Consider the following 23,321-nt stretch of genomic DNA (forward strand, 5'->3'; position numbering starts at 1 on the left):
AATCCCTAATGGAACATCTGCGTTGCCAATCCTTGTAATTTTTGTGAGTTGGAGAATTTAAACTGCTTCTAGAGCCCATTTTGCAGTGACTTGAGCTTCTGCCTTTTTGTTGGAGGAAACCCCTCTGTGACTGGTTTGTTTTAAATGGGAAATATTATTCACTCATTCAACAATGATTTAGTAGCAGTAATATGATTATTATTTAGTTTTTTTAATAGTGAGATAAATAGATACAATCGTATTTATTTGGGATCAGAATTAAGACTTTTAATGAAGATGAAGAAATGTGTGTATTTACTAGATTGTCTGTGTAGGCATTTGTAATACCCTTTATATCTTTTCTCAAGTATGTGGATTTTGTAAGTATGAAAGCTAAGCCTACTACTGAAATCAAACGATATATTTTGGCTGTTTTGTAATGAGTACGCATTTCTTTATACTTAGTCATAATACGTGTATTTTATTCCATGTATGGACAAGGTAAGTTTTATGTTTTCCTGTCTTTTAAGTGTTTCAGTTTTACAAATAGTTCTGTAAAGTGACAATATAAGTTGTTCAGTAGTCTTTAAGTCTTTTTGCTTTTGAAATATTAGTAGATACTGATTATAGCCCAAGAATAGGACCAAGAAATTGGTTAATTCTAATCATGGAACTGCTACTGTAATGTAGTCCTGGTCGGGTCACTTAACTAATATCTCAGTTACTTCATCTGTAAACTGAGAAAATCTAATGGGGAAAACATGATAGTCTTTGAAGCACTTCTAAGATAGAACAACATTTCCATGTGTTAAATGACTTTCTCTCCACCTCCTCTCCCCCCCTGTTGGAAATTATCTGATACTTTTTAAGTGGGCTGTATGTAGGTTTGAATCATAAAAACCTTTCAGAGGATAGTTGAGTACATTGTGCATTGAAACAAATGGACAGTTTTAGTGGGAAATCAGTGAGTTGCAATAAACCGTGGGTTGTCCTGTCTGCAAGTATAGGTTTCAAACGGCGCTACCTACAGGTGCTAATTTTTTTTCAAGCCCAAATATGATAATTTTTTTAATTCAGTCTCACTGAGGTAAAATAAATACGGGCTTTGTTTTTTTAACGGAAACTAAAGAAACCACCTTTCCATCAAAGTTTTTTTCTTCCTTCCATGTGCTATTTTGTGCTCTTATCAGTCTCATGCTTGTCCCAACTTTCTCCCCCAATCTACTAATTAATATTGGATGTATGTTAGCTTTGGGCCAACTGGCACAGTTCCACATTTGCCATGTCACGTATAGCATGTAACGAAGATTTCATGCCTTACCTGGAAGCAAAGGTACTCTCTATTTCAGAGCTGAAAACATACAGCTGCTTTGGAGAGAAGTTTGATCTGATTTACAGAGTGCTGTAGGTAGTCAATCTCATACTAGTTGCCATAGGATACCTTTGAAATGCTAAGAACATTCACGTTACTTTTTTCCTACATGAATTTGGAGGTCACTAATACAATATATACAACACACTAATCCTTATTTTAGTCCAGCAGTTATGAGATTTCTTTTGAATTACTCAAAAAACCCACCTCAAATTGATCTGTAAGGGCACTGACAGATGTGGGGAAAATAACCCCAAAATTGCACTTTACCAGAAGAGGAACTATGCCAGTTTGACCCATCTCCTCAGTATCTGCATATATCACACGCTTCAGTGGGGCTTTTTGGCGCTTTCAATCAGCTGTTAGATAACAGTGACAAAAAGCCCTGCTGAAGTGTGTGATCTATACAGGCGCTGGTTGAGCCGGGTCAAACTAACACGGTTTCTCTTGTGGGCGTACGCTGCACTTGGTATGGTGGTGCATCGAGCTGAAACTCAAGCGCTGTTTTACATTTTTTCCCCAAATGTCTGTCAGCAGCCAAAATAACAGAGAAGAGACTTCTTGTGTTGCTTGAGAGCCGGTAGATGGCAATAGAGCAGAGATTGAATTTAATGTTATGAAAAAATGAAGCAGGTTGTTCTGGGATTACAATCAGAAAAATACTTTTCAAAACAAGCCATATTTTAAAACATATTTTGTAAATATAACTATATTTTTTGACAAACTCTTGTTACTCTTTTATTTAAAATCATACATACAGATGCACAGTAGGAGGAAATGGGATAATCAGTGTTTCAAATCTGATAAAACTGAAATTATTACTATGCATTTGTTTAAAACCCTTGATCCCAAAATTGATGACTGTTCTTAATGTAATGCAAACTATTGTTAGATAACCACTGAAGTGGAGAGATGGAACATAGCAACCGTCAGGTATATAGCACAATATTGGGTGGGAAAAAAAGGTTTTTCTTTTTTTTATCACCAAAAACTATCCCTTCCAAAAGGTGCATTGAGACAGGATGTGGCTGACAGCATCACTCCTTTTTATAATGTCTCTCCTGAAAAGTACTCAAACAGTTATTTCAGAACCAGTACATAGAATACATACTTTATTTCTACACATATATCTATATTTGACTACTTAAAAATATCTTCTCCTTTAGCTAATTGTGCACATGCATACGCTCACTTGTAGGTAGGTCTACCAACCAATAAGTTTTGATTGGAGATTCTTTTCCATATTATTAACCATAGAATATTCTCTAGTTCCTATGAGTACCTCTTTCCTAAGTGGGTAAGTGGTGCTTATGCACATTCCACTCCTCCTTTCCCTTTAAACACTTGACTAGAGACAGAGCTGCCTGCTTATCTGTCCTAGTGGCTTGCAATACCAATTCTTTCTTCTTTTATTTTAAATATATTTATTTATTACTTTTCTAACCACCTTTGCCATTCTAGGGAGTCTGTTTTAAAAGTTCTTTTTTACTGTGTGGTAGCCTGCAGCTCTCAGCTATTGCTTGTTATCTTTACCTCCTGCAGATCTCTCTCTTTCTTTGTGACAAACCCATGAAGCACCAGAATTTTATGGCTTTATCAAGAAAATCAGTTGGTTTGTTTGACTTAGCCTTTATTGCCTTTGTCTCTTTATTATACTCCTTCAGAGGAGTTGGGGGACATTCATTTTTTTGACCAATATCCTTGTCTGGGCCTCTGGCTTGCCCTTCATGTGATGTTCTGATCCACGTTTCTGACAGCTGTATGTGATATTCTTCTTCCTCAGGGACAGCCATATCTTCCTGTTTAAGGCAGGAACAGAATAGATGAGTTCTTTGGCTCTACATCCAGTCTGGAGTTCAGGGCTGCTTATCACCACACCTCACATCATTACGCCTACTAGACTAACACTGTCGGAATGTATACCTTTGCCTGCTCCTCACCGAGATCTAGCTCTCCAACCAAAGGCAGATGGGGGAAGCCTTTGTCCTTCATTACGTAGTCATGACATTATTTGCAAAGTGCCTTCATGAAGGAGATGAGATCCCTTGACCCAGATAAGGCTCCTGAAGACCTGGGAATGCCAAACCCACTACTATTTTCTGCCTTCAGAATTTCTCGGTCATGAAGGATGCCTGCAGAAGCTTGGAGAGGCTTAGAGATGGACACATTGGTGCCATTGAGCACAACATCTGTGGATCAGGGTATAAATGACCAAGAAACCAATCCCACTCAGGATTCAATGAGACAAGACTCCTCAGTTTCCCTGATGGACAAAGGTCTAGCACTCTCACCAAAGACAGTGGCAGTCCTTGAGTGCACTTATACTCAGATGATGCTAGCAGTTGGGTGGACAGTATCTTTCTCCTCATGATGCTAAGGCAGCCAGTATCTGGCACTGATAGCCTTTGCAGACTTCTAGGGTCCTCATACCCTCTGGCAACATATTTGAGTAGCACAGTCCCCAGACCTGGTGCTGTCATGTGACATGGTCTCCCTGCTCTTCTCAGCACAGACTCCCTCTTGAGCATTGGAAAAGCCCTTTTGTTCAGGGTGCAGATCAAATGTTTCCAGTGTACAGATCATCACTCCACCTTGTGCTACTATACTCGATGTTTACTTTGGATGGATTGGCCCACTGCCTCTAATCTTTTGATAGAATTGTCTGAGATACCCACTGATACGAGTCTGGCCATGGGGATTTCAACAGATACTTCCATAATATGTTCTTCCTCAGGCATTATGACTGTTCAGTCTCTGGACTAAGAATAAAAGTACCAGGTACCACCTCAAGTCAATTAATACCCTGACCAGGTGTACTGGGTGACTCATTGAATTGATTTCAAGAGGTGCCACCTTTTTAAGGATTCTCTAGAGAAGTCCCTTAAGAAAAATTGGTGAGTCACACTCCTTGGTAGACTTGCATTACCATTACCGTGATCTGCAAGGGTGGCCTTACCCATAAGGAGGCAGTCATGGATCCAGCTAACACAACTTTGCAAACCTTTACATCTTTGCAGCTCCAGTGCCAGGACAGAAGATAAAAAAAAAAAAAAAAGTTTCCTCCAGAGATAACTGAGCACATTTATACTCACCATAACCATTATTCCCTCCTCCCCTCACCAAATCTGGCATGCCTTGTGGCTGGGGAACATGCTGCTGTATGAAGCCACTGAATGATTTTGAAGTGCACCACCCAGGAGGTGTATCAGGGAACTGTATGTCTGTCTGGCAGCTAAAATGCTATATTTTTTTTAATATTGTAAGCCTACTGCACCTGGAAATGTTTTAGATGTTATGTTGTCCACACCCTGGGAAACTGGACCAGTTTGGTCAAAGGATCATTTTCTCCACAAGCCTCCAATTCAGAATTGCTGAGTATCAGGCCCTCCTGATTCATTAGAATTTTTGGGTCTATGAAAAGATAGCAGAACTGGTGAAAGTACAAGTACCGTTCATACATGTTGCAAAAGATTGTCTCAGCACTTACTGCTTCTGCAACACCAATGCCGGCTTCTTTTTACCAACGGAACTGTTTACTTGGTGCAGTAGTTCCACTGGCACAGCCCCCAGCCATGTGTCACTTTTTAGCCCGTAATTTAGTGGGCAGGCATGTCATAAATTAGCCTCGTGCCCTCCCTGAGTGCCATTACAATAATCTTCCCCAGTCTGATCTGCTGCTCTGCATTCTGCTCCTTGTTTTTTCTGCCCCTGTGTTTCCTGCCCCCTGTACTGTGACCTGTAGGTTGGCCATTCCTGGCATAATCTACCCCTAAACAAATGGTTTGATGATGCACTCCAAAAATGCAAACTGTTTGTTGCCCACCTGCAACTCCAAAACCACAAGGTCCCTTTTTGTCCTGCAAGAGCCCTTGCTGTCTTAAAACAGTGAGTCCTATGAGTGGTTAGTGAGTGGAATATGCCCAGCCCAGCATCCCTGTGTGATGTTCCTGCAAGTGACATATCCCGAGCAGTCTCTTAGGGATCTGTCTGCACCGTCACCAAACTTGTCAGAATGGAAGCCTTTTGGCAGGGGGGATGTCAAATGGCAGAGTTGTCCATCAGTCACTTTTTGCAAAGGACAATATCTAGGCTATTCCAGCCAAAAGAGCTGTCTTCTGGCTTGTGGGGCTCCTCACAGGGCCAAAAATTGTAGCCAAAAACTGCCACTGATCATTCTGCTGCCAAATTTCTGGGCCTGTAGGGAACCCCTCGGGCTGAGCCGTGTCATTTGTCCTGCAGAATTGGAAATTTGGTGGCAAGGGGAGAGGCGGCTACTGTGGCTCCTGAAGTCAATACAAATAGTGCTTCCATTGCCAAATTTCTGGCCTGATGTGGCCAGAGGAGTTTAACAGCCCTGGCCTAAGGGGACTTGAGACTCGCCTCCATATATGTGGGTACTGCTTTGGAGTCACCCAACAGTGAGAATATGTATGTGGATAATTACCAAAAAGAAAAAAAAGAAACTACTTATCAATAACTGGAGTTCTTTGAGTACCTAGTGTTCTTACTCATATGCACATTCAAATTCCATTCTCCTCCTCCTCTTCCTCAGAGCCAGCTTGGTACAGGACTCTGCTGTTAAGAGGATATGGAGGAGCAGAAAATAGACACTGCAATAGAGCTCAGGGTGTAAGACACACCCACAAGTGAGCATTTGTATAAGAACAGTACACCTTGAAGAACTCTAGTTATTGGTAAGTAACTGTGGTGTGCTTATAATTAGATCACAGGTGACATTTGACTAACTGTTCTGGGCCCCAGAGATAACTGCATTCAAATGATGAGAAGTTGCTGTTGTCTTACTAAAACAATATTTTCAACAAACATTGCCTATCCCAAAGCCAGAGGAATCGTATGCATATACATATCTACTGGTCAGATTTGGTAAATATTGTCTAATATTTTAAAGAGCCACAGCTCCTTTTGCTTTCATTAAATTATTACTAAGTAAGCAATTGTGTTGTAAAATAGTGTTGAGAAAAGCTGAGTTTATTAGCTCCTGCTGGTAAAAGTATAAACTTTGCTTAAGATAAACACCTTCCCAAAAGCATAATTCATTTTTACTTGAGGTGAGATTCAAAGTAATATTACTCTCCCTAAGCTTTGGGCCTACAGTGATATTTGAAGATGCAAAATGGAGAGAGTCCTGTGCATAAAATCAGGGAAAACTCCTGAACTGAGGGATCATAACATTTCCTCACCTGTTTGATTTTAGTGCGTCTAAATGATGGTATTAATTTTGAAAATGCTCTATAACAGAGATGGGAGCAGTGCATACACTTCTTTGCTCCCATGCATACGTGCTAAATCCCAGGCTTTGTAGGAGACCTTGTTTTAGAGGGAAGAGAATTTGGCATGCTTTATGCCTTCTGATAAATATGGCAACTTTGTTTAATACTACGACCAGGTAAGAAGTATACCCTTGTCATTGAGGTTTATCATAAATTTGGAAACTAGTCTGAGGTATAAATTATACTGAAAACAAACCTGAAATATGCATAGTAAGATCCTTTAACCAAATTTATTTTAAAATGGGCATTAAAACTGTACACACATTACATACAGGGCCAGATGAATCCTTTAGTGGGCCCTAGGCAAACAAACTCGTGGGACCCAACTTTTTTCACTCAATAATTATTGTAAATTAAGCAGAGCTGGACTGCATCTTCACTTAGAGCCCTAGACATGTGCCTAGTTTGTCTACGTGTTAATCCGGCCCTGGTTACATATGGCTTTGCAGAAAAGCACTTAAACCTATATTTAACTTTTGTCCTATACTGACTTAAGGTAGTCCTTAAGGAAGGATTTTTCATGGAAATCAGAGGCTGTTGACAATTAATACTTGTGCTTGTGTAACTTTAAATGTGAATCCCTAGGATTAGGGAACTTCGCATCTGAAGACTTTTAGTCATGTGACTGAAGGCTATAAGTGTAAGAGTGATGTTGTAGCCAATATTGGCACCTCTGCCCTACACCTGGTTTGGAGTGTGTGCTGTAGTGTATAGAAGCCGTGAGCTATAAGTGTAAGAGTGATGATGTAACTATCATGGTCCAGAAATTATGCAAAGCAGGGATTTCTTAGGGTGATATCTTTTACTGGACCAACTATGTAGTTGGGATGAAGTTAGACAAGCTCAGGTCAGATCTGAAGAAGAATGTCCTGATTTGAAAGCTTGTCTGGCTTCATCTCAACTACATAGTTGGTCCAGTAAAAGATATCACTCTGAAAAATCCTTGCCTCTTGCAGGATTTATAGAGGAGGGTAAGCAAAGTCTAATAATTCTGCTGCTGAATATAATAGGAAATGTGTAAAGATGGTTTCTCTCCACTCTTCATAGACTGAGTTTCAAACCAGTTCAGCTTGCCTAAATTAATGACTTTAACCATTCTGTTTGTTTAAAGGATCCCTCGTGTTCCTGTTCATAAGGCATTTTTATATGTTATATTCTGTATTTTTATATGATATGCACAGGTGACATTTTGCTTCCTGGCAAGAAAGTGATACGGATCTGTAACATGTGGTATCAAATCTGTGAGAGGTAGAGGGGGAAAAAAAATAGTTTACGACAGTTGTTTTACTCAAGTAGATGATATGTCACACTCCAGTTGGCTATCTGTTGTGAGTGGAGGCCAAAACAGCCAAGGAAGGATTTAAAATTGTAGCTTGATTAGGAATGCAGCACTCTTAACCCTTTCTTTTGCGGTCAAGGAATTTGACATATGTTTTCATCTATGAAGCCTATGCAACATCTACTGTGACCATTAGAGGGGAGATTGATGGTAGAGATGGGCTGGACAGAATGGGAGATCAAGGGAAAGGAAAAATTAATGGGAGCCATAAAACAGCATGTCAGCGTATACACAATTCCAAGTTGCATGTGTGTGATTCTGTATAGTGAATAATTGAACAAACATCATACCACATAGTGTATTTTCAAAAAACACTGGTTTCTTTCAAAAACAAACAAATGTCTGCTTTTTAATAGTAAGTATGTCTATCATAAGGGATGATGAGGACAGTAATTGTGAAATAAGTATTATCAGTACAAAAATATTTCTTTACTAGAATGCACTACTTTAAAAGTACAATTTAATCAATTTCAAACATAAAGGACTTGACATTTCTATTTTAAATACAATTTTCTGATCTGTAATTAACCTAATATAGGCTTATTTTAGATTTAGTCATTTCATGTATACTTGGGCCAAGAATTAAAGTGCTTACTTATTCACTTAATTATATAGATTAGGTTCACTTGGAAAGGGTGTTAATATTTTTTTAAAATATTGTAACATAAAACCTGCTGTTAGAGTTTTTGAACTGAGAAGGTGCTAGTGTTAAGAATCATATTGAGTTTGAATGTCAGTTTATTGACAAAGTAGCGTTCATTATATCTGCTATCTGCAAGTGTGTTGTGAGGTTAAAAAAACATAATACAGGGAATTGTTTGTGCTGGTAAGTCAATACTCCCATTCTGAAGCATTCAAAATTGGCTTAAATATCACAAGATTTAAAAAAAAATGAGGTTCTTTTAATTTGCCTTTTGATTTTTGAATTTTTGCGGTACCCATTTTCAAACTTCTCTTAGGTACTGCGAGACCAAGGACCTATCCCTTTTCTCAGTTTCCTTCCTTCCTTCCTTGACAGCTCTCATTTTCATGTAATAGGAGGCCTCTGGAAGCCCAGGACTCAATCAGGAAACAGAAGTTAAATTATACTTTCCCCTAATGAATATTCATAATCTCCAAATAGGAGCAAACTTTAGTAGAAACTGAAAAACTTTCCTGGGAAATATATTTATCTGAATAATTTGCTTGGTAAGCCTTTGTTTTGTTTAAGGCATTTCATGATATAGCTGCATGACTAAACGTCTTCAGATGTGAAGTTCCCTAAATTCTTCTCTTGATATCTTCTTAATGTTCTGGTCTTCATAGATAAGAGGGGGATCATTTGCAAATCAATGATCTTTCAGTCCTTGTTGAGCCAGTTATGCATATGATCAGATTTTGATATTGGTTGTGGGAAGCTGTTATAGAGGTTTCTAGTTACTTTAAAAGCATGCTAATTCCTGGCTACAGGTCAAGGCATTAACAAAGGAGGAGTTTGAGACAATTTAATATGGATTTGTCCTAAAGAAATGTGCTGCTTGGAGTAATTTTGAGTAACTTTTTTTTTCTTAAATATTTTACAGTGTGATTGATCACAATGGCTGTTTTGTTTCTTTTTCTTTTGAAAAACAGCTGTTTAAATAGTCTAGGGAAAACATTTCAAGATATTCAGGAGGGGGGAAGAAGCTGTTTGAAATCTTAATAAAAACTGTTTGGAATTTTGTGTTTTCAGTTTTCCATGTGTGAATGGTCATGAAAGTGAAGAATTAAAAGAATGGCTCAGAGCTGCAAGTAATGGTGCTAACAAACTTGTTATAGTTTTGATAATGCAGTTTAATCTTAACCAGTAGCACCTGGAAATCCGGTCCTAAATTGGTCTGAAGCAGAGATTAGCTGCACACACAATTGAAGTTGACTAAGTGTAGCACTTAAAGGGGGCCCATTCTTGTGCTAACAAAAGTCAGTGGGAATGCTCCCACTGACTTCCATGGGCATTGGATGAAGACCATACACAAGTGTTTTGTGCAGATTTCATAACCGCATTTGATGGAATCATGCAGTTATGGCCAGTAAAGGGAGGAAGAACTTGAGTCATCTTTCTTTCTTTTCTTTCTGAAATTAACAGGGAAACATATAGATTTATTTAATGGAATCTGAAGTATTGCTTATTTAGGTAATATTTTGGTTTTCAGGCATATTGCTTGGTATGTATAGAAAAAAAAACACTCTTTCCCCCAAAATAAAATAGTGTCTTATAGTAGTGAACATAAGAGGTGCTGTACTATGTCAGAGCAATGGTCCACCTAGCCTTGTATCCTATTTCTGACGGTGGCAAAGGTGGATGCTTTAGAGGGAGGGCACTTAACCAGAGGGATATATTCATTACCCTCCCTGGCATCTAATGTTACTGGTTTAGAGATGCCAGAGGAAACATTTCCAACCATTTTGTTCAACAGCTATTAATAGATCTATCATATATGAATTTGTCTAGTGTCTTTTTTAACCTGGTTTATACTGTCTGCCCCCACCACCACCTAGGACAATGAATTCCATAAGTTAATTATGTGTTACCTAATGAAGCACTTTCTCTTTTAGTTTTAAAATGCTTCTCTACCAAGTTCAGTCTGTGCTAACTCATCTAGTATTCTGGGAGCTGGCAAGTAAGAGTTCCCTGTTCACTTTGTCCATACGCTTAGGAATATGATAGAGGTCTATGAAATCACTGCTTGGCCTTCTCCTTTCCAAACTAAAGAATCTTAGACTGCTTAGTCTCCCCTGGTATGGCAACTGCTCCATAACCCTGATCATTTTGGCTGTCTTTCTCTATGTTTTCCTGTTCTACTACATCTTTTTTGAGATGCAGAGACCAGAACTGTACACAGTATTCAAGATGTCGGTGCACCATGAATTTGTAAAATGGCATGATGATGTTCTTCATCTTCCCTTCTTACAGTGCCCAAATCTTATTGGCTTTTTGACCACTGCTGCACACCTAGCTGACGTTTTTGGATAACTCTCAGGAAGAGACCTTGGAGTCATTGTAGAGTTGTAACAGGATTGTGTAGGTATAGTTGAGGTTCTTTTTCTGCAAGTGTATTACCTTGCATTTGTTGACACTGAAGTTCATCTGCTGTTTTTTTGCACACTTACTTAGCTTGGTGAGATCTTTCTGTAACTCCTCACTGTAACCTTGGGATTTAACTACCTGGAATAATTTAGTGTCATCTGCAGACTTGGAGATTCCAATGTGTACCACCATTTCCAGATCATGGATGAAAACGTTGACTAAAACTGAGCCCAGCACAGATCTCCTTGGGACCCCATTTTTGATCTCCCTCCATCCTGAGAAGTGACCATTTAGCCCTATACTTTGCTTCCTACCATTTAGCCAGCTCTCAGTTCACAAAAGAACCTCCTCTCCATTCCTGTGGCAGTGCAGTTTTTTAAAAAGCCTTTGTTGAGGGACAGTCCCCAAAGTTCTTTGAAAGTCCAAATATATTATTTTAGCTGGATACCCCTTGTTCACATGCTTGTTTACACCCTCAAGTAACTCCAGTGAATTGGTGAGGCAGGATTTTCCTTTACAAAAATTGCTGCCTCTTCCCCAGCAGATTTTATATGTCCATGTGACTGCTGATCTAATTTTTTATGGATTCTACCAGCTTGCCAGGGATGCAAGTGAGACTCATTGATCTGTAGTTCTCAGGATCACCTCTTGAATCTTTCTTGTAGATGGGTATTATGTTGACAAACTTCTAGAGTCTGTTCGAAATTGTAGTTTACATGCTATTGCAGTTTTGCAACTTCACCTTTGAGTGCCTTCAGACCTCTCAGGTGAATGTCATCTGGTCATCATAATGTATTAGTATTACATTTATTAATTCTTATTTCTTCTGGTATCACTTCAGTGTGATCCAACTCGTCAGACCTGTCTACTAGGAAGGATTGAATTTGCTGAATTCTGGCATGGGAATTTGCTTAGTATCTTCTGCATTAAAGTCCGATGCAAAGAATTCACTTAACTTCTCTGCTGTGACCATATCATCCTTGAGTGCACCTTTTACACCTTGGTCATCTAATGGTCCCACTGATTCACTGGCTTCATGCTTCTGATGTGTTAAATAAAAGTTTTTATTATTAACTTTAACATCTTTTGCTAGATGATCCTCATATTCTTTTTCATGAGGAGACTGCAGACCTGATGGCATGGATTTTGGTTTATGTTGCTGTCTTTGCTATTGCTGCATTTTTATACTAAAATGGGTAGAAAACTGACAGACTTGCAAATGTTTTGACTGTGGAAAACTATACTTTTAAAGATGCACCACGAGAATATGAGGACTGAGTTTCTTTTTTGTCATCTGGCACATGAAAAGCCTGTGCTGATATGTACATGCGAAGGCCTTATTCAGTTCCCACTATTGCCTACGGAAGAAATTTCATTGACTACTTAACATTTGCTGAAATTCACTTTGTGTTGGCAAAAAAGCAACACAAGAAGGAAAAGAAAATGCACCAATCTTGCCGGGGCGGAAGTATTGGCAGCATTGGGACAATATGTATGGGTGCCTCCACACAACTCGGAAGCATAAATAAAATAAAATAAAATAAAATAGTAAATGTTTTTCAGGGGCAACAGGCAATGACTTTGTCAGTTCTACCTACTGGCAGTGGTATTGGTTTTCTGACATTTTATTCTTAGACCATTATTTCCATTGTATATGTTGTTTTAGAAACAGGATGAAAAGATGGGTATTAAAGTAATTCATTAAAAAAAATCTGGAACAAAACTGGTAATTGTATGAGGACAGACCAGTAGAGAGGCATTTTCAGCCAATTCTTACTGGCTAGAACTATACAATTAATAAAAGCAGTTAAATCATATTATTTGAAGATGCATGTTACAGTAATTTGTCATATCTTTCACCCAAAATTAACTGATGAAAGGTAGTTTAGGAAGAATGTGTTTAATGGATTATCTTGATTATCTTGAGCAATTATTGAACTGATCTAGATGCTGGTAAGCAGCATCATGTTTGAGCCCAGTATTTTTTTATTTTTGGTTTTGCCTTTTGTAACCTTATAAGAGGTATAAATAAACTCTTGCATATTTTATTTTTGTCCTTATTTGTTTCTTGGTGTTTTATCCATCTTAATGAATATGCTATTTTCATCTGAAGTTGCTACAAAATGCTCTGTTTGTGGACGTAACTATTTTGATCATTCTTTTCCACCCTCCAGGTGGTAAAGGGACATGGAACCACTTATCTTGTCTTGGGCTGGAGGGAAACTTATTTTGAAGTAAGGAAAAACATTAAGTCAGGAATTCCTTCCCCCACTGCCCCCTCCTTCTACTTCTCTTTTGAGCAAAGCTTGTTGTTGCCTGTAGCTCTTGGGAAAATCAGGAAAGTTGTCTCATTGTTCTGTAGACAGGCTTTTAAGAGCAAAACTGTTAGAATAAGGATTTGAGATTAACAGAGCTCCTGAATTTTCTGTTTTGTTTAGTGTGTTCTTCATCTAACTATTTAAACATGAGTTGAGACCTTTTTTGTTCTAGTATAATCATTGCTAAACTATTTCAGATAAGTTTGCAAGAGATTACTTAGGCCGTAGAGAATGATAGCTAGAACTTATTTGGGGGTTTTTAAAATTTTTTTTTGCTAGAAAAATTTAGTGAGATGTTTTCCTTTGTCTCTGTAGTTATCAGAGACTGTTACAGACGATTGCTGTACTCGAGGCTCAGCGCACTCAAGCAGTTCAAGACCTTGAAAATTTAGGCAGACACCAGAGAGAAGCACTGAAGAATCCCATTGGATTTGTGGAAAGACTCCAAAAGAAGGTATATAATAGGCGTTTCTAAAATTTTATTTAAAAATGTTTGATAACCAATAATTCATCACCTGTAAAAGCTAATTTACACTGACATGTCCAGGGTTAAGGCAAGCAAGGTTCTTTGAGTCGATGTGAGATCTTTTATTAGACCAACTGAGTAGTTAGAAAAAAGTTTTTAGCAAGCTTTTGGGCACAGTCGCTCTTCTTCAGGCATAAGGAGTCTCTGCTGTATAGGGTTAAAGTTCTTCAATGAGAGAACGTTATCCTGTTCAGGGTTGAGGGTGCTTAAATACTGTCAAATATAAGCATTTTTAAAGATTTTGTGGGTATAGTTTCAGTTGGAGTGTAGGATACATTTCACTGGAGTGTGGAATTCTTGCTCTTACGCCTCTGACACGCACAGACTTTTTATGATGTCTAGAAGTCCCATGTTGATATAAGAGGGAGGTGGTTTGCTGTGCTAGCCAGAAGTCAAGCAGAAGAAAGAACTGGTTGGTGCCTTAGAAACTAACTGGCTCAGAGAGGCATAAGCTTTGACAGCTGTGAAAACTTACGCCTCTCTGAACCAGCTAGATCAATGGTTCCCAATCTGGTACACATACCACCAGTGGTACTCAGACAACCTGTCAGTAGTACACGTTAACAGATTTATTATAATTACTTTATATGACAAAAATGTGCTAGTGGTGCATAAGGTTGAACTGAAATATTTGGTGTAGTGGTACTTATGGTTGTAGCATTTGAAATTGGTGGTGTACAATGTGTCAGAGTTTGGGAGCTGCTGAAAGGAGATATTCTGTAGGGCATCAAAAAGAAATTGTGGATTTTGTCACCATAAATGCTGTGTTGTGGTTGAGTTCCTTTTTATGTCTGGTACTTACTAAGTGGAGGCTGGGTAGAGAGAGCAGTTCATAAACTTGCAAACAAAATGAGTTCTAGAAAGTCTGCCACAGACCAGCACTGCACCAGGGATTGCTCCAAAGCAGAGTGCAGGTGTGAAGTAGGAGGAAAATGAATTTTGGTGAAGAGACAGATTTCATTTTCAGGCTTTCAAAAAAAGTTAGAAAAGGGATAAAAGGGAAAGCAGGTTTTTAAGGGTTTTACTCAGTTCCTTGCTGGTGTCTTTTTGTCTGTTTGTTTATAAGCAAAAGCAATGTTTGGCTTTGTAGTATGACAACAATGAATCCTGCTTCAGTATAGGGTGAGCTGTATACTTTGAAATGCCCTTTCCTTGGCTTTTAGGGTCTTGGGTCTGAGCAAAGGTCATTGAAATCAATAGCTGCCCTTTCATTGACTTTTGTGGTGTTGAATTGAGCTCTAAGCAAGTTGTGACAGATTCATTTGGCATCCAAGCATTGGGCTCTGACAGTCATGTTGGTCAAACCTGGACTATTAATGCCAGTTGCAAAGCATTCCATGTATTTTCCTCTCTAGAAATAAAAGAAATAATGTCAAATAATTAATATGTGAATGTAAAATCATTGACCCTAGAATAACATGGGCATTGCCAGCAATTGTATTCTGAGCAGTGAATAGCAAAATCAGTTTAACAATGAAAGTGCAGCATAAAACACACTCATTTTTTGGCTTAGTTTGCCAAAAGGAGCACAAGTCTGGGTATACAGTATACTTTTTTTTGTAGTATTTAACAAACTGATCAGATAGCTAGTAACAGGATATGAAAATTGGAAGCACTTGACTGTAACTGTGCAGTGTAATTTTAAACTCCGTGTCCAGTAAGCCATTATTGACTGTGCTGCTGCATATTTTATATGCCCTGCTGTGTATTGCTCTTTGAAAATGTTTTTCCATAGAAAAGTATGTGCTGTCTGGTACGTTTGAAGTCCTGCTGTTTGCTGAAAAGAGATTCAGGGTTTATATAGCCAACTTGGATGTGCAATGCATTAAACAACACTTTTATTCTTATTCTTTCAGGTTGATATGGGGCTTCCATATCCTCAAAGGGTTGTCCAGCTACCTGAGATTGCCTGGGACCAATACACCACCAGCCTTGGAAACTTTGAGAGAGAATTCAAAAACCGAAAACGTAATAGTAGGAGAGTGAAGCTGATTTTTGATAAAGGTAAGCAGTTTTAGGGCATTTTGCCATAGCTCCAGAAACATTAGTTCAAGCCTCACACTTGTGGTAAAAGCTGTGTGCCCAGTTGACCAAGCTATAATTAGGTAACTTCAAATCAGGCTGAGAAAAGGCTCTTTGACCTTTAATTTTTTTAGAAGTGTATTTATAAGGGGAAAAAAACCCTTGTTCTATGTTGATTTAATAATTTCTTTATTGCATTACTTATAGTAGGTTTACCCGCAAGACCAAAAAGCCCTTTGGATCCTAAGAAGGATGGAGAGTCTGTTTCATACTCTGTATTACCTTTAAGCGATGGTCCAGAAGGTTCAACCAGCAGTCGCCCACAGGTAATTATTACTGTAAAGAAAGACAGAATTTTACAAAACAGTGTTAAGCAGTTTGTTGATTAGTACTGGATTACTTGGGTAGTTTTAATTCATTCTTTCTCCATTTTCAAATGTTCAAAAATTCACTTATACTCAATGAAGTCATTTTTAATGTGATCAAGTCACAAACCTTTTAGTCCTCGGCCAAAAGAGCATTTCACATTTGTGGTTTTTTGGGGGTTTTTTTGTTTTTCTTTACTTGGGTGGAAAAAGGGTTAAAGTCAAGTTATCCTAACTTTTTTTCTAAAGACCTATTCCATGTTATATACTGTATTTAAGCAGATGATAAGAGGGCGACTTTGCGATGAGACCAAACCCGAAACTTTTAACCAGCTGTGGACTGTAGAAGAACAGGTAATGGGAAACCCTAGTTAGCTTATAGACTATTTTGTAACTGTATAGTGATGATCACAAAAATAAAATCAAATTGTGTAGAAACATGTAAAACACATAATGCTTAAAAATAGGTGTACCTACGTATTTCTTTTTGGCACCAATTTGATTTTCTTTTTAGTGACAATGTCAGGTCTCTTCCAGGTAAGATGCATTCATTTTTTTTGATGTTGTCGTGTGTTTGATTTAGAAAAAACTTGAACAGTTACTCTTGAAGTACCCACCAGAGGAAGTAGAATCCCGACGATGGCAGAAGATAGCTGATGAACTGGGAAATCGAACAGCAAAACAGGTAAGCCCTGGAAGCTGTGAGATTTTCATCTGTGTATTTCACTCCAGTAATGGAGTCTCATGTGAGATTTGCCTTGCAAAAAGTCAGGTCAATTAATAAGAAAGGCACAAAAGATTTTTTTTTTAAATGTTTTAACATTAATGTAAGAAGCTGAACTGTGTGGAGAATTGAAACAGGAATTGCAGGAATTCACCAGGTGTTTCAGTAGGAAAAGATTTAGTTGCTTTGGGGAAATGTTGCTAAAAAGTTCTTTGGTTAGTTTGGTGGCTATGCTGTGAAACTACTGACATCAATAGCTATATCCCAATAGTTGACGTGGCATGAATATTGGAGCTGTCCATGGCCTACTTTTTAGAATTAGGAAAACAAAGATAACATTTAAAAAACCTGACAAATTTGTCAGTTCAGCTAATTCATACTTTTAAGAAAAAATGAATTGGCAAGGTCTGTACATCTGAAACCTTCTCTACTAAGGGACCTGATCTGAACAGCCTTATAACCTTTTGTTCTAAGACTTAAATGTAGAATTTTAATAAATGCCTACAAACCATGACAAAGCTGCCAGATCTAATTTTTGTTAATTAAAATATCATAGTGTTGCTTTAACATTGTTTAGGAAGTAGAACGGCACTGTTTCCTGATAGACTCAGTTACTTTAAACTCTAGTCTTAAATTACAGGCGATCCTCAGACTTATGATGCAATTGGTTCCTGAAAACTGAGTTGTAGGTCGAAATGTTGCAATTTAGAACCAATTTTTTCATAGGAACAATGTTATAAATGGCAGATTGGTTCCTTTACCATGCTCAACACAGCTGCCTCCAGCTGGTAAGTCTGTTCTGGTGTGGCATGGGGGCTCAGATCAATGCCCCTGCGGCGAGGGAAGGATTGGAGCTCGTGCTAGGCCAGGGGCTGGGGCAAGGGGCTGCCCAGCTCGGGGGGTGGTGCAGGGAGAGGGTGGGCAGCTCCTGCTGCTGTGGGCTGCTGGTCCAGTATCTGCTTGTCTGGTGGCTTGTCTGGCGGCTCTTTCTACTGTGCGCCACTGGTTTGGGAGGGCATGGGTGGAGGTAGGGTATGTGCCCATGGAGCTAAGCGGGGAGGGCGGGGCCAAGGCTGAGCCAGGCTGCGCTCCAGGCAAGCGGCGGAAGACACTGGGAGCAGGGGACATGCTCTCCTGCCACTCACCCAGCTGTGGCGGAGCGAAGCCACTGCACTGCCTCTAGACAAGCGGCACACAGCAGCAGGAGCCACCCTGGCCTCCCCACTTCTCCCAGACGAGCCACAGCTTTGCCCTGCCCCACCCTGGCTCGGTGAGTGGCAGTGGCAGGGTGTGGCGGGGGGGTGTGCCCCTGGATCAGGGCAGGTCTGACAGCAAAGCAGGGCTATGGGGGCTGCAGCCACCCTAAAATTCCCCATAGCCTCTGCTGCCCACCAGGAGTACAGCTCAGTACAGCACCCGCCTAGCCCATCCTTCACAGATCCGGGGGCATACCCCCCTCCATGCCCTGCTGCCGCTTACCCAGCCAGGGAAAGATGGGGCCAGAGGGTACGAGGAGGCTGGCATAGCTCCAACTGCTGCACACCACTTGTCCAGAGGCAGTGCAGCATCTCCACCCTACCCCCGACTGGGCGAGCGGCTGGAGGTCATAGCCCCTGCTCCCAGTGCCTTCTGCCGCCAGCCCGGAGCACAACCTGCACAGCTCTGGAGGCACGTGCCCCGCTATGCCCTGCAGCTGGTCGACCAGCTGGAGCAGGGTGGGGCCAGGAGGCACAGGGAGGCCGAAGCAGCTCCGGCCACTGTGCACCACTTGCCCCGGCTAGGTGAGCAGCAGGTGGGCGTAGCTGCTGCTCCCAGTGCCTTCTGCTGCCAGCCTGGAGCATAACCCACCAGAGCTCCAGCCCTGCCCACCCTGCACAGATCTGGGGGCATATGCCTCCCCTGTACCCTCCCAAACTGGTGGCATGCAGTAGCAGGAGCCACCACAACCCCCCTGCCTGCTGAGCAGATCCCGTCCCAGCCCCAATCCCTCCCTCACTGCAGGGGCGTTGATCTGCCCTCCCATGCCCCACTACAACAAACTTACTAGCTGGATGCAGCTGTGTCCAACATTGTAAAGTTGAAACCCTGTTGGACCCTCGAAACACTGTTGTAGTTTACAAAGGTCATAAGTGCTGTTTGTCGTTAAGCCAAGGACTGCCTGTATTGTGAATGTAAAGGTTTCAGTTGAATTCTCAGCAGCAGGAGACGTTATGGAGAGCAGTTTCTTCCTCTGCACTGTGGAATGGCAAGCAAACTATTGTTTTCACCAATAGAACTGGTTAGGTCTGTAATTCGTTCTGATAAATCTCAAAATCAGAAACTTAACTGTTGTATTCAACTGAAAAAAAATTATATTTTTTGCAGAAAAGTAACATGTCTTTTCAACTTCTGTAAATTTTGTCTTTTATGGAAGTCTGTCTTTTTAAAAAAAAGCTTCATGCATACTGTAATTTTTAATGGCTATTTAAATATATATTTTTAGGTTGTTTGGCAGTTACATTGACCTGAAAGTTGTTATATCCTTTCTCTTTTTTCCTAGGTTGCCAGCAGGGTGCAAAAGTATTTCATAAAACTGACTAAAGCTGGCATTCCAGTACCAGGCAGAACTCCAAACTTATATTTGTACTCCAAAAAGGTAAAACTGTTTGCATGGGTGTTAACCTGATAATAAATATGTTGATAATATTAAGCATCTTGCTTTAAAGTCTGGCATGGCACCACCTTCCTTATGTTGCTTGCCTTGAGTTGCATCTATTTCTGATTTCACTGACAAGATGGTTCTTTTTTTGCTTGTAGCATCACAGAGTAAACTGGATTCTGTTTTAGTTTGCACATCAGCAGACTTGTTGATTAAGCTTTTGTTACAGAAACTTTATTAGAGCTGAAGTAGAACACAGCCAGGAGAACACAGCTTTCAGATTGAGTTTGCAAGCTGGCAGTTTTTTTTACTTGTAAACCAAACAAATTCAGTCTATTGATCACCCAGAAACAACATGCAGAACCCCAACTGTGGCATTTTTACAGTCACCTTTATAAAAAGAACACTTCAATGCATGGCTGATGATGAACTTCTGTGAAAGTGGGCATACAGTCACCATCAACCATCAACTCCTGTGGCTCACTGGAAATTACAGGCAGCACACACAAATCAAATTTAAATGTGGCATGTCTCCTTCACTCTTCCGCTTCCTAAAATAAAATCTACTGTTCTTGTTCATGGAATTGTGGACAAAAGGATAATAAGATCAATGAAGTTTCTGAGAATTCCTCATGATAGTAGAGAAAAGAGAAAGCTCTGACGTGAATGTAGATCAGTAATGTGGACTGACATGGATTTGTTAGATGAGGTAGTGAGAGCCATAACATTTTGAATGGTTTGAGAAGGGCAGTGCTAGTTTTCCCTTCTTTGTAGGTCCTATAAAAAAAATCTGTAGAATTCTACCACAATCAATTTTATAGAATAAAAATAATATTACTACTTCCATCCAAGGGTCTCCTTTACAAGTAAAAGTTAAAATAAATTTTATAATAGTTCAGTGAGATGAAAGTAATTATATTCCACATTGGTCAAAGAGAGACAGTAATTATTGAAAAACAAAAAGGGTAAGTCACTTAGACGAATTTATACAGGGAATCAGTTGTTGATCTGTTCTTTGCTGTGTGTCAAATGTTTATATACTTACTTTTTTTTCTGTATATACTGTAGCACAAAGCAAGTCATTATCATTCATTTATTGACATTTACTGACAAAAAATATATATAAACTGATGAACTTGACTATAGGGTAAGCCCTATTTACGATTTTTAAGGGAGACTTCCCTCTCTTTAGAATTTCGAGGTGTTTGTGCAATGGTCTTGTCTGCAAATCTGATAGCTGTTGAATGTGCTTGTAAATCTTGTAAAGATTTGTGCACATGGCTTCTGTAGGACTTCTTGTGCATTAAGGTAATTACACACGCAGTTTTTTGGGGGTAATGTGTCACCATCTGACTTCTACAAATGACAGTTCAGAAAAGAATGATGCTGCTGCCACTTCTGAAAACTTCATTCTAAAAATCAGTGTTTTTAGCCATTTATATCCCATTATTATGTTTAATAGCCTGAGGACAGATAAGGAGGACTTTTTTTTCAACCAAGTTTCAACAGAAAATGTTATTAGTATGACAGCCCTTGGTCCATTTCATCGGCTGCATAAAGGTATTATTAATCATTTTGTCAATAGTTTCGTATTTTTAGAAATATTATTTTTTCCTAACTTGAAAGAGATCCTCTAATTTCTCTGGCACTCAGCCACCCTGTCAATATAAAAAACTATATTAGTACGGAGCCCTAACTTATCAAATTGAATTTGATATTAATTCAAATTAATTGAATTTCCGTTATAAACTGCAACTTGTACCTTTTACGAAATTCCACTGTGACAGCGTGGTGTTCCTAGGGCCACTGTAACTAGCATTTCTGCTGAAGTATGGCTTCTTAGTCAGCACTTTGTAACCAATGAAAAACATAATTGTGGAAGGGAAAAATCAAGATGTACTACAGGTGGGAAATTCCCCTCAATCTGTCAGTGCAGTTGTCTACTGAAAGCACAGAATGGCAGCACCACAAGGGGGCACTGGTTACTTCCAAGTCTCCAGTGGAGGTAACCCAGATTGGTAGAAGGAAGCTGTGTGTAGTACTGAAAGCTTGGATTGTGATTATACTGTAATAATTGTTACTTCTATACATAATGTACAAACATAGTGCAGGCTGCAGTCAGTACCTTCTTCATACCCAACTTTAAAAGTATGCAAACTGGATAGTGACCTATCTGCTTTAAATAGAAATGGGGAGGGAAATATAATAGGCTGAAAATACACAACTGTATTGGTAAAATACATTCACCACAGTGAGAAGTCATTCATATTTCCTGACAGTAACTTGCAAGCGACTTTGTCTGGAGCTGAAGCATGAGAGTATAGTTTAGTCTCCAGACTTGTTCAGTCTTTAGACTTACTCTTGAAGTTGGGGTAATTTGCCATGTGCCAAAGCGCATATGGCATGGGCATTCCCCAGGGACATGTAGTGGTGGCGCAAGGTGCACTGCCGCCACTTGTCTGCGGGGAACCAAACGTCTGTGCACTTCCAAACGCGCCCATTGAGTCCATGATGTACCAGAGCCTTTTGTGTAGTGCTGCCGTCCAGCCTGGGGTCACCCATTTTCTATTGCTGTTTTTGATTATTCTTCCCAAAGTGTGGCACCCTGCACTTGTCAGCTTTGAACTTCATACTTTTAGCTGCAGCCCAGCTTTCCAATATGTTTCAAAAGGGCAGCAGCTGTTACAGTCTGATTGTTACCCATGTGCAAGCCAGGAACCATACAAATGTACCAAAGCTGATCCAACTTTTAACTGCCTCATGCAGTGTAAAATGAGTAGTTTTGGTATACAGTATTTGTATCATTTCATGTTTGTCCACAGGTAACAGTTGGAATGTAACATCTGCTGCCCTTTTAAAACTGTTCCAGATGTACATGCATCCATACCCTTACTTAGGCCCCTGGCACACATTTGTTTAATGGTGTAATGGGATCTGATCTCCAGTCCCTACAGTTGTACCTCTTCCCATGCCACATGTGCATAGCAGGAAGTGTGATTTTTGGGGATTAGGGATCAGATCCCAGTCTTGCCATTACTGTTTGCCAGTGCAGGAGGAGCCTGGGATTGTGATCCTAGGCTTCCCCTATACCAGCAAGTTGAAAGCTGGGTGCCTGCAGGCCCAAGCAGGATTGACAGACAACGGTTGATTGTCAGCCCTGGCCAGGACAGCAGGAGTCTGGGTTTGAGATCTGGGGCTGCCCAGCTGTGTGACCACTTTTTAAAGGTCTAGGGCACAGTGAGCCCAAAATCAGGAAGGTGTTCTGTGATGTCAGGTTCATGCCCATCGTCCCCCCCCCCCAGAATTTGTCTGCAGGGATTGGGCAGGTGTACTGGGGCCAGGACCCAACGGTACCTCAGACTGATCCCACAGATCGGGTAGAGGACAGTTGTGTCCTGGACACCATGCTGGATCTTTATATTCAGCTGTCATGGGACAGCCCCAGCATGTTGCACATTCAATTTAAAGTGTGATACCAATAAGCCAGAAAGATGTTGCACAGTATATGTGGAATAACTTTGTTGCTTTTTTGCTATATTATCACACCATAAATAGACTTGAATGTGTGTCAGGGTTAATGGTTACATCTTAATCATAGCATGAATGTAATGTGTAATTCACTCAAATTACTGGACAGCCATCTGATTAAGATAGCTTCCATACATTACTAATCAAAATTAAATTAATCGCAGATTTAGCAG

At 39.9% G+C, this 23,321-nt stretch overlaps 1 protein-coding gene across 4 annotated transcripts in view; it reads left to right on the top strand.

The window, feature by feature from the left end:
* The window catches only part of ZZZ3 (zinc finger ZZ-type containing 3), a 107,667-nt gene that overhangs the window by 70,988 nt on the left and 13,358 nt on the right, over positions 1-23,321 (top strand). For 2 of the 4 annotated variants that reach the window (XM_019531240.1, XM_019531241.1), the window contains exons 4-9: positions 13,661-13,799; positions 15,728-15,875; positions 16,101-16,219; positions 16,538-16,612; positions 16,842-16,943; positions 19,522-19,617. In XM_019531240.1, the coding sequence (XP_019386785.1) occupies positions 13,661-13,799; positions 15,728-15,875; positions 16,101-16,219; positions 16,538-16,612; positions 16,842-16,943; positions 19,522-19,617 (679 nt within the window). The remainder of the gene's footprint in view (positions 1-13,660; positions 13,800-15,727; positions 15,876-16,100; positions 16,220-16,537; positions 16,613-16,841; positions 16,944-19,521; positions 19,618-23,321) is intronic. The other 2 variants (XM_019531242.1, XM_019531243.1) reach the window with 2 other exon arrangements.

Source organism: Crocodylus porosus, unplaced genomic scaffold (assembly GCF_001723895.1).
Source record: "Crocodylus porosus isolate Cpor-Errol unplaced genomic scaffold, CroPor_comp1, whole genome shotgun sequence".
NCBI classification, from domain to species: Eukaryota; Metazoa; Chordata; order Crocodylia; family Crocodylidae; genus Crocodylus; species Crocodylus porosus.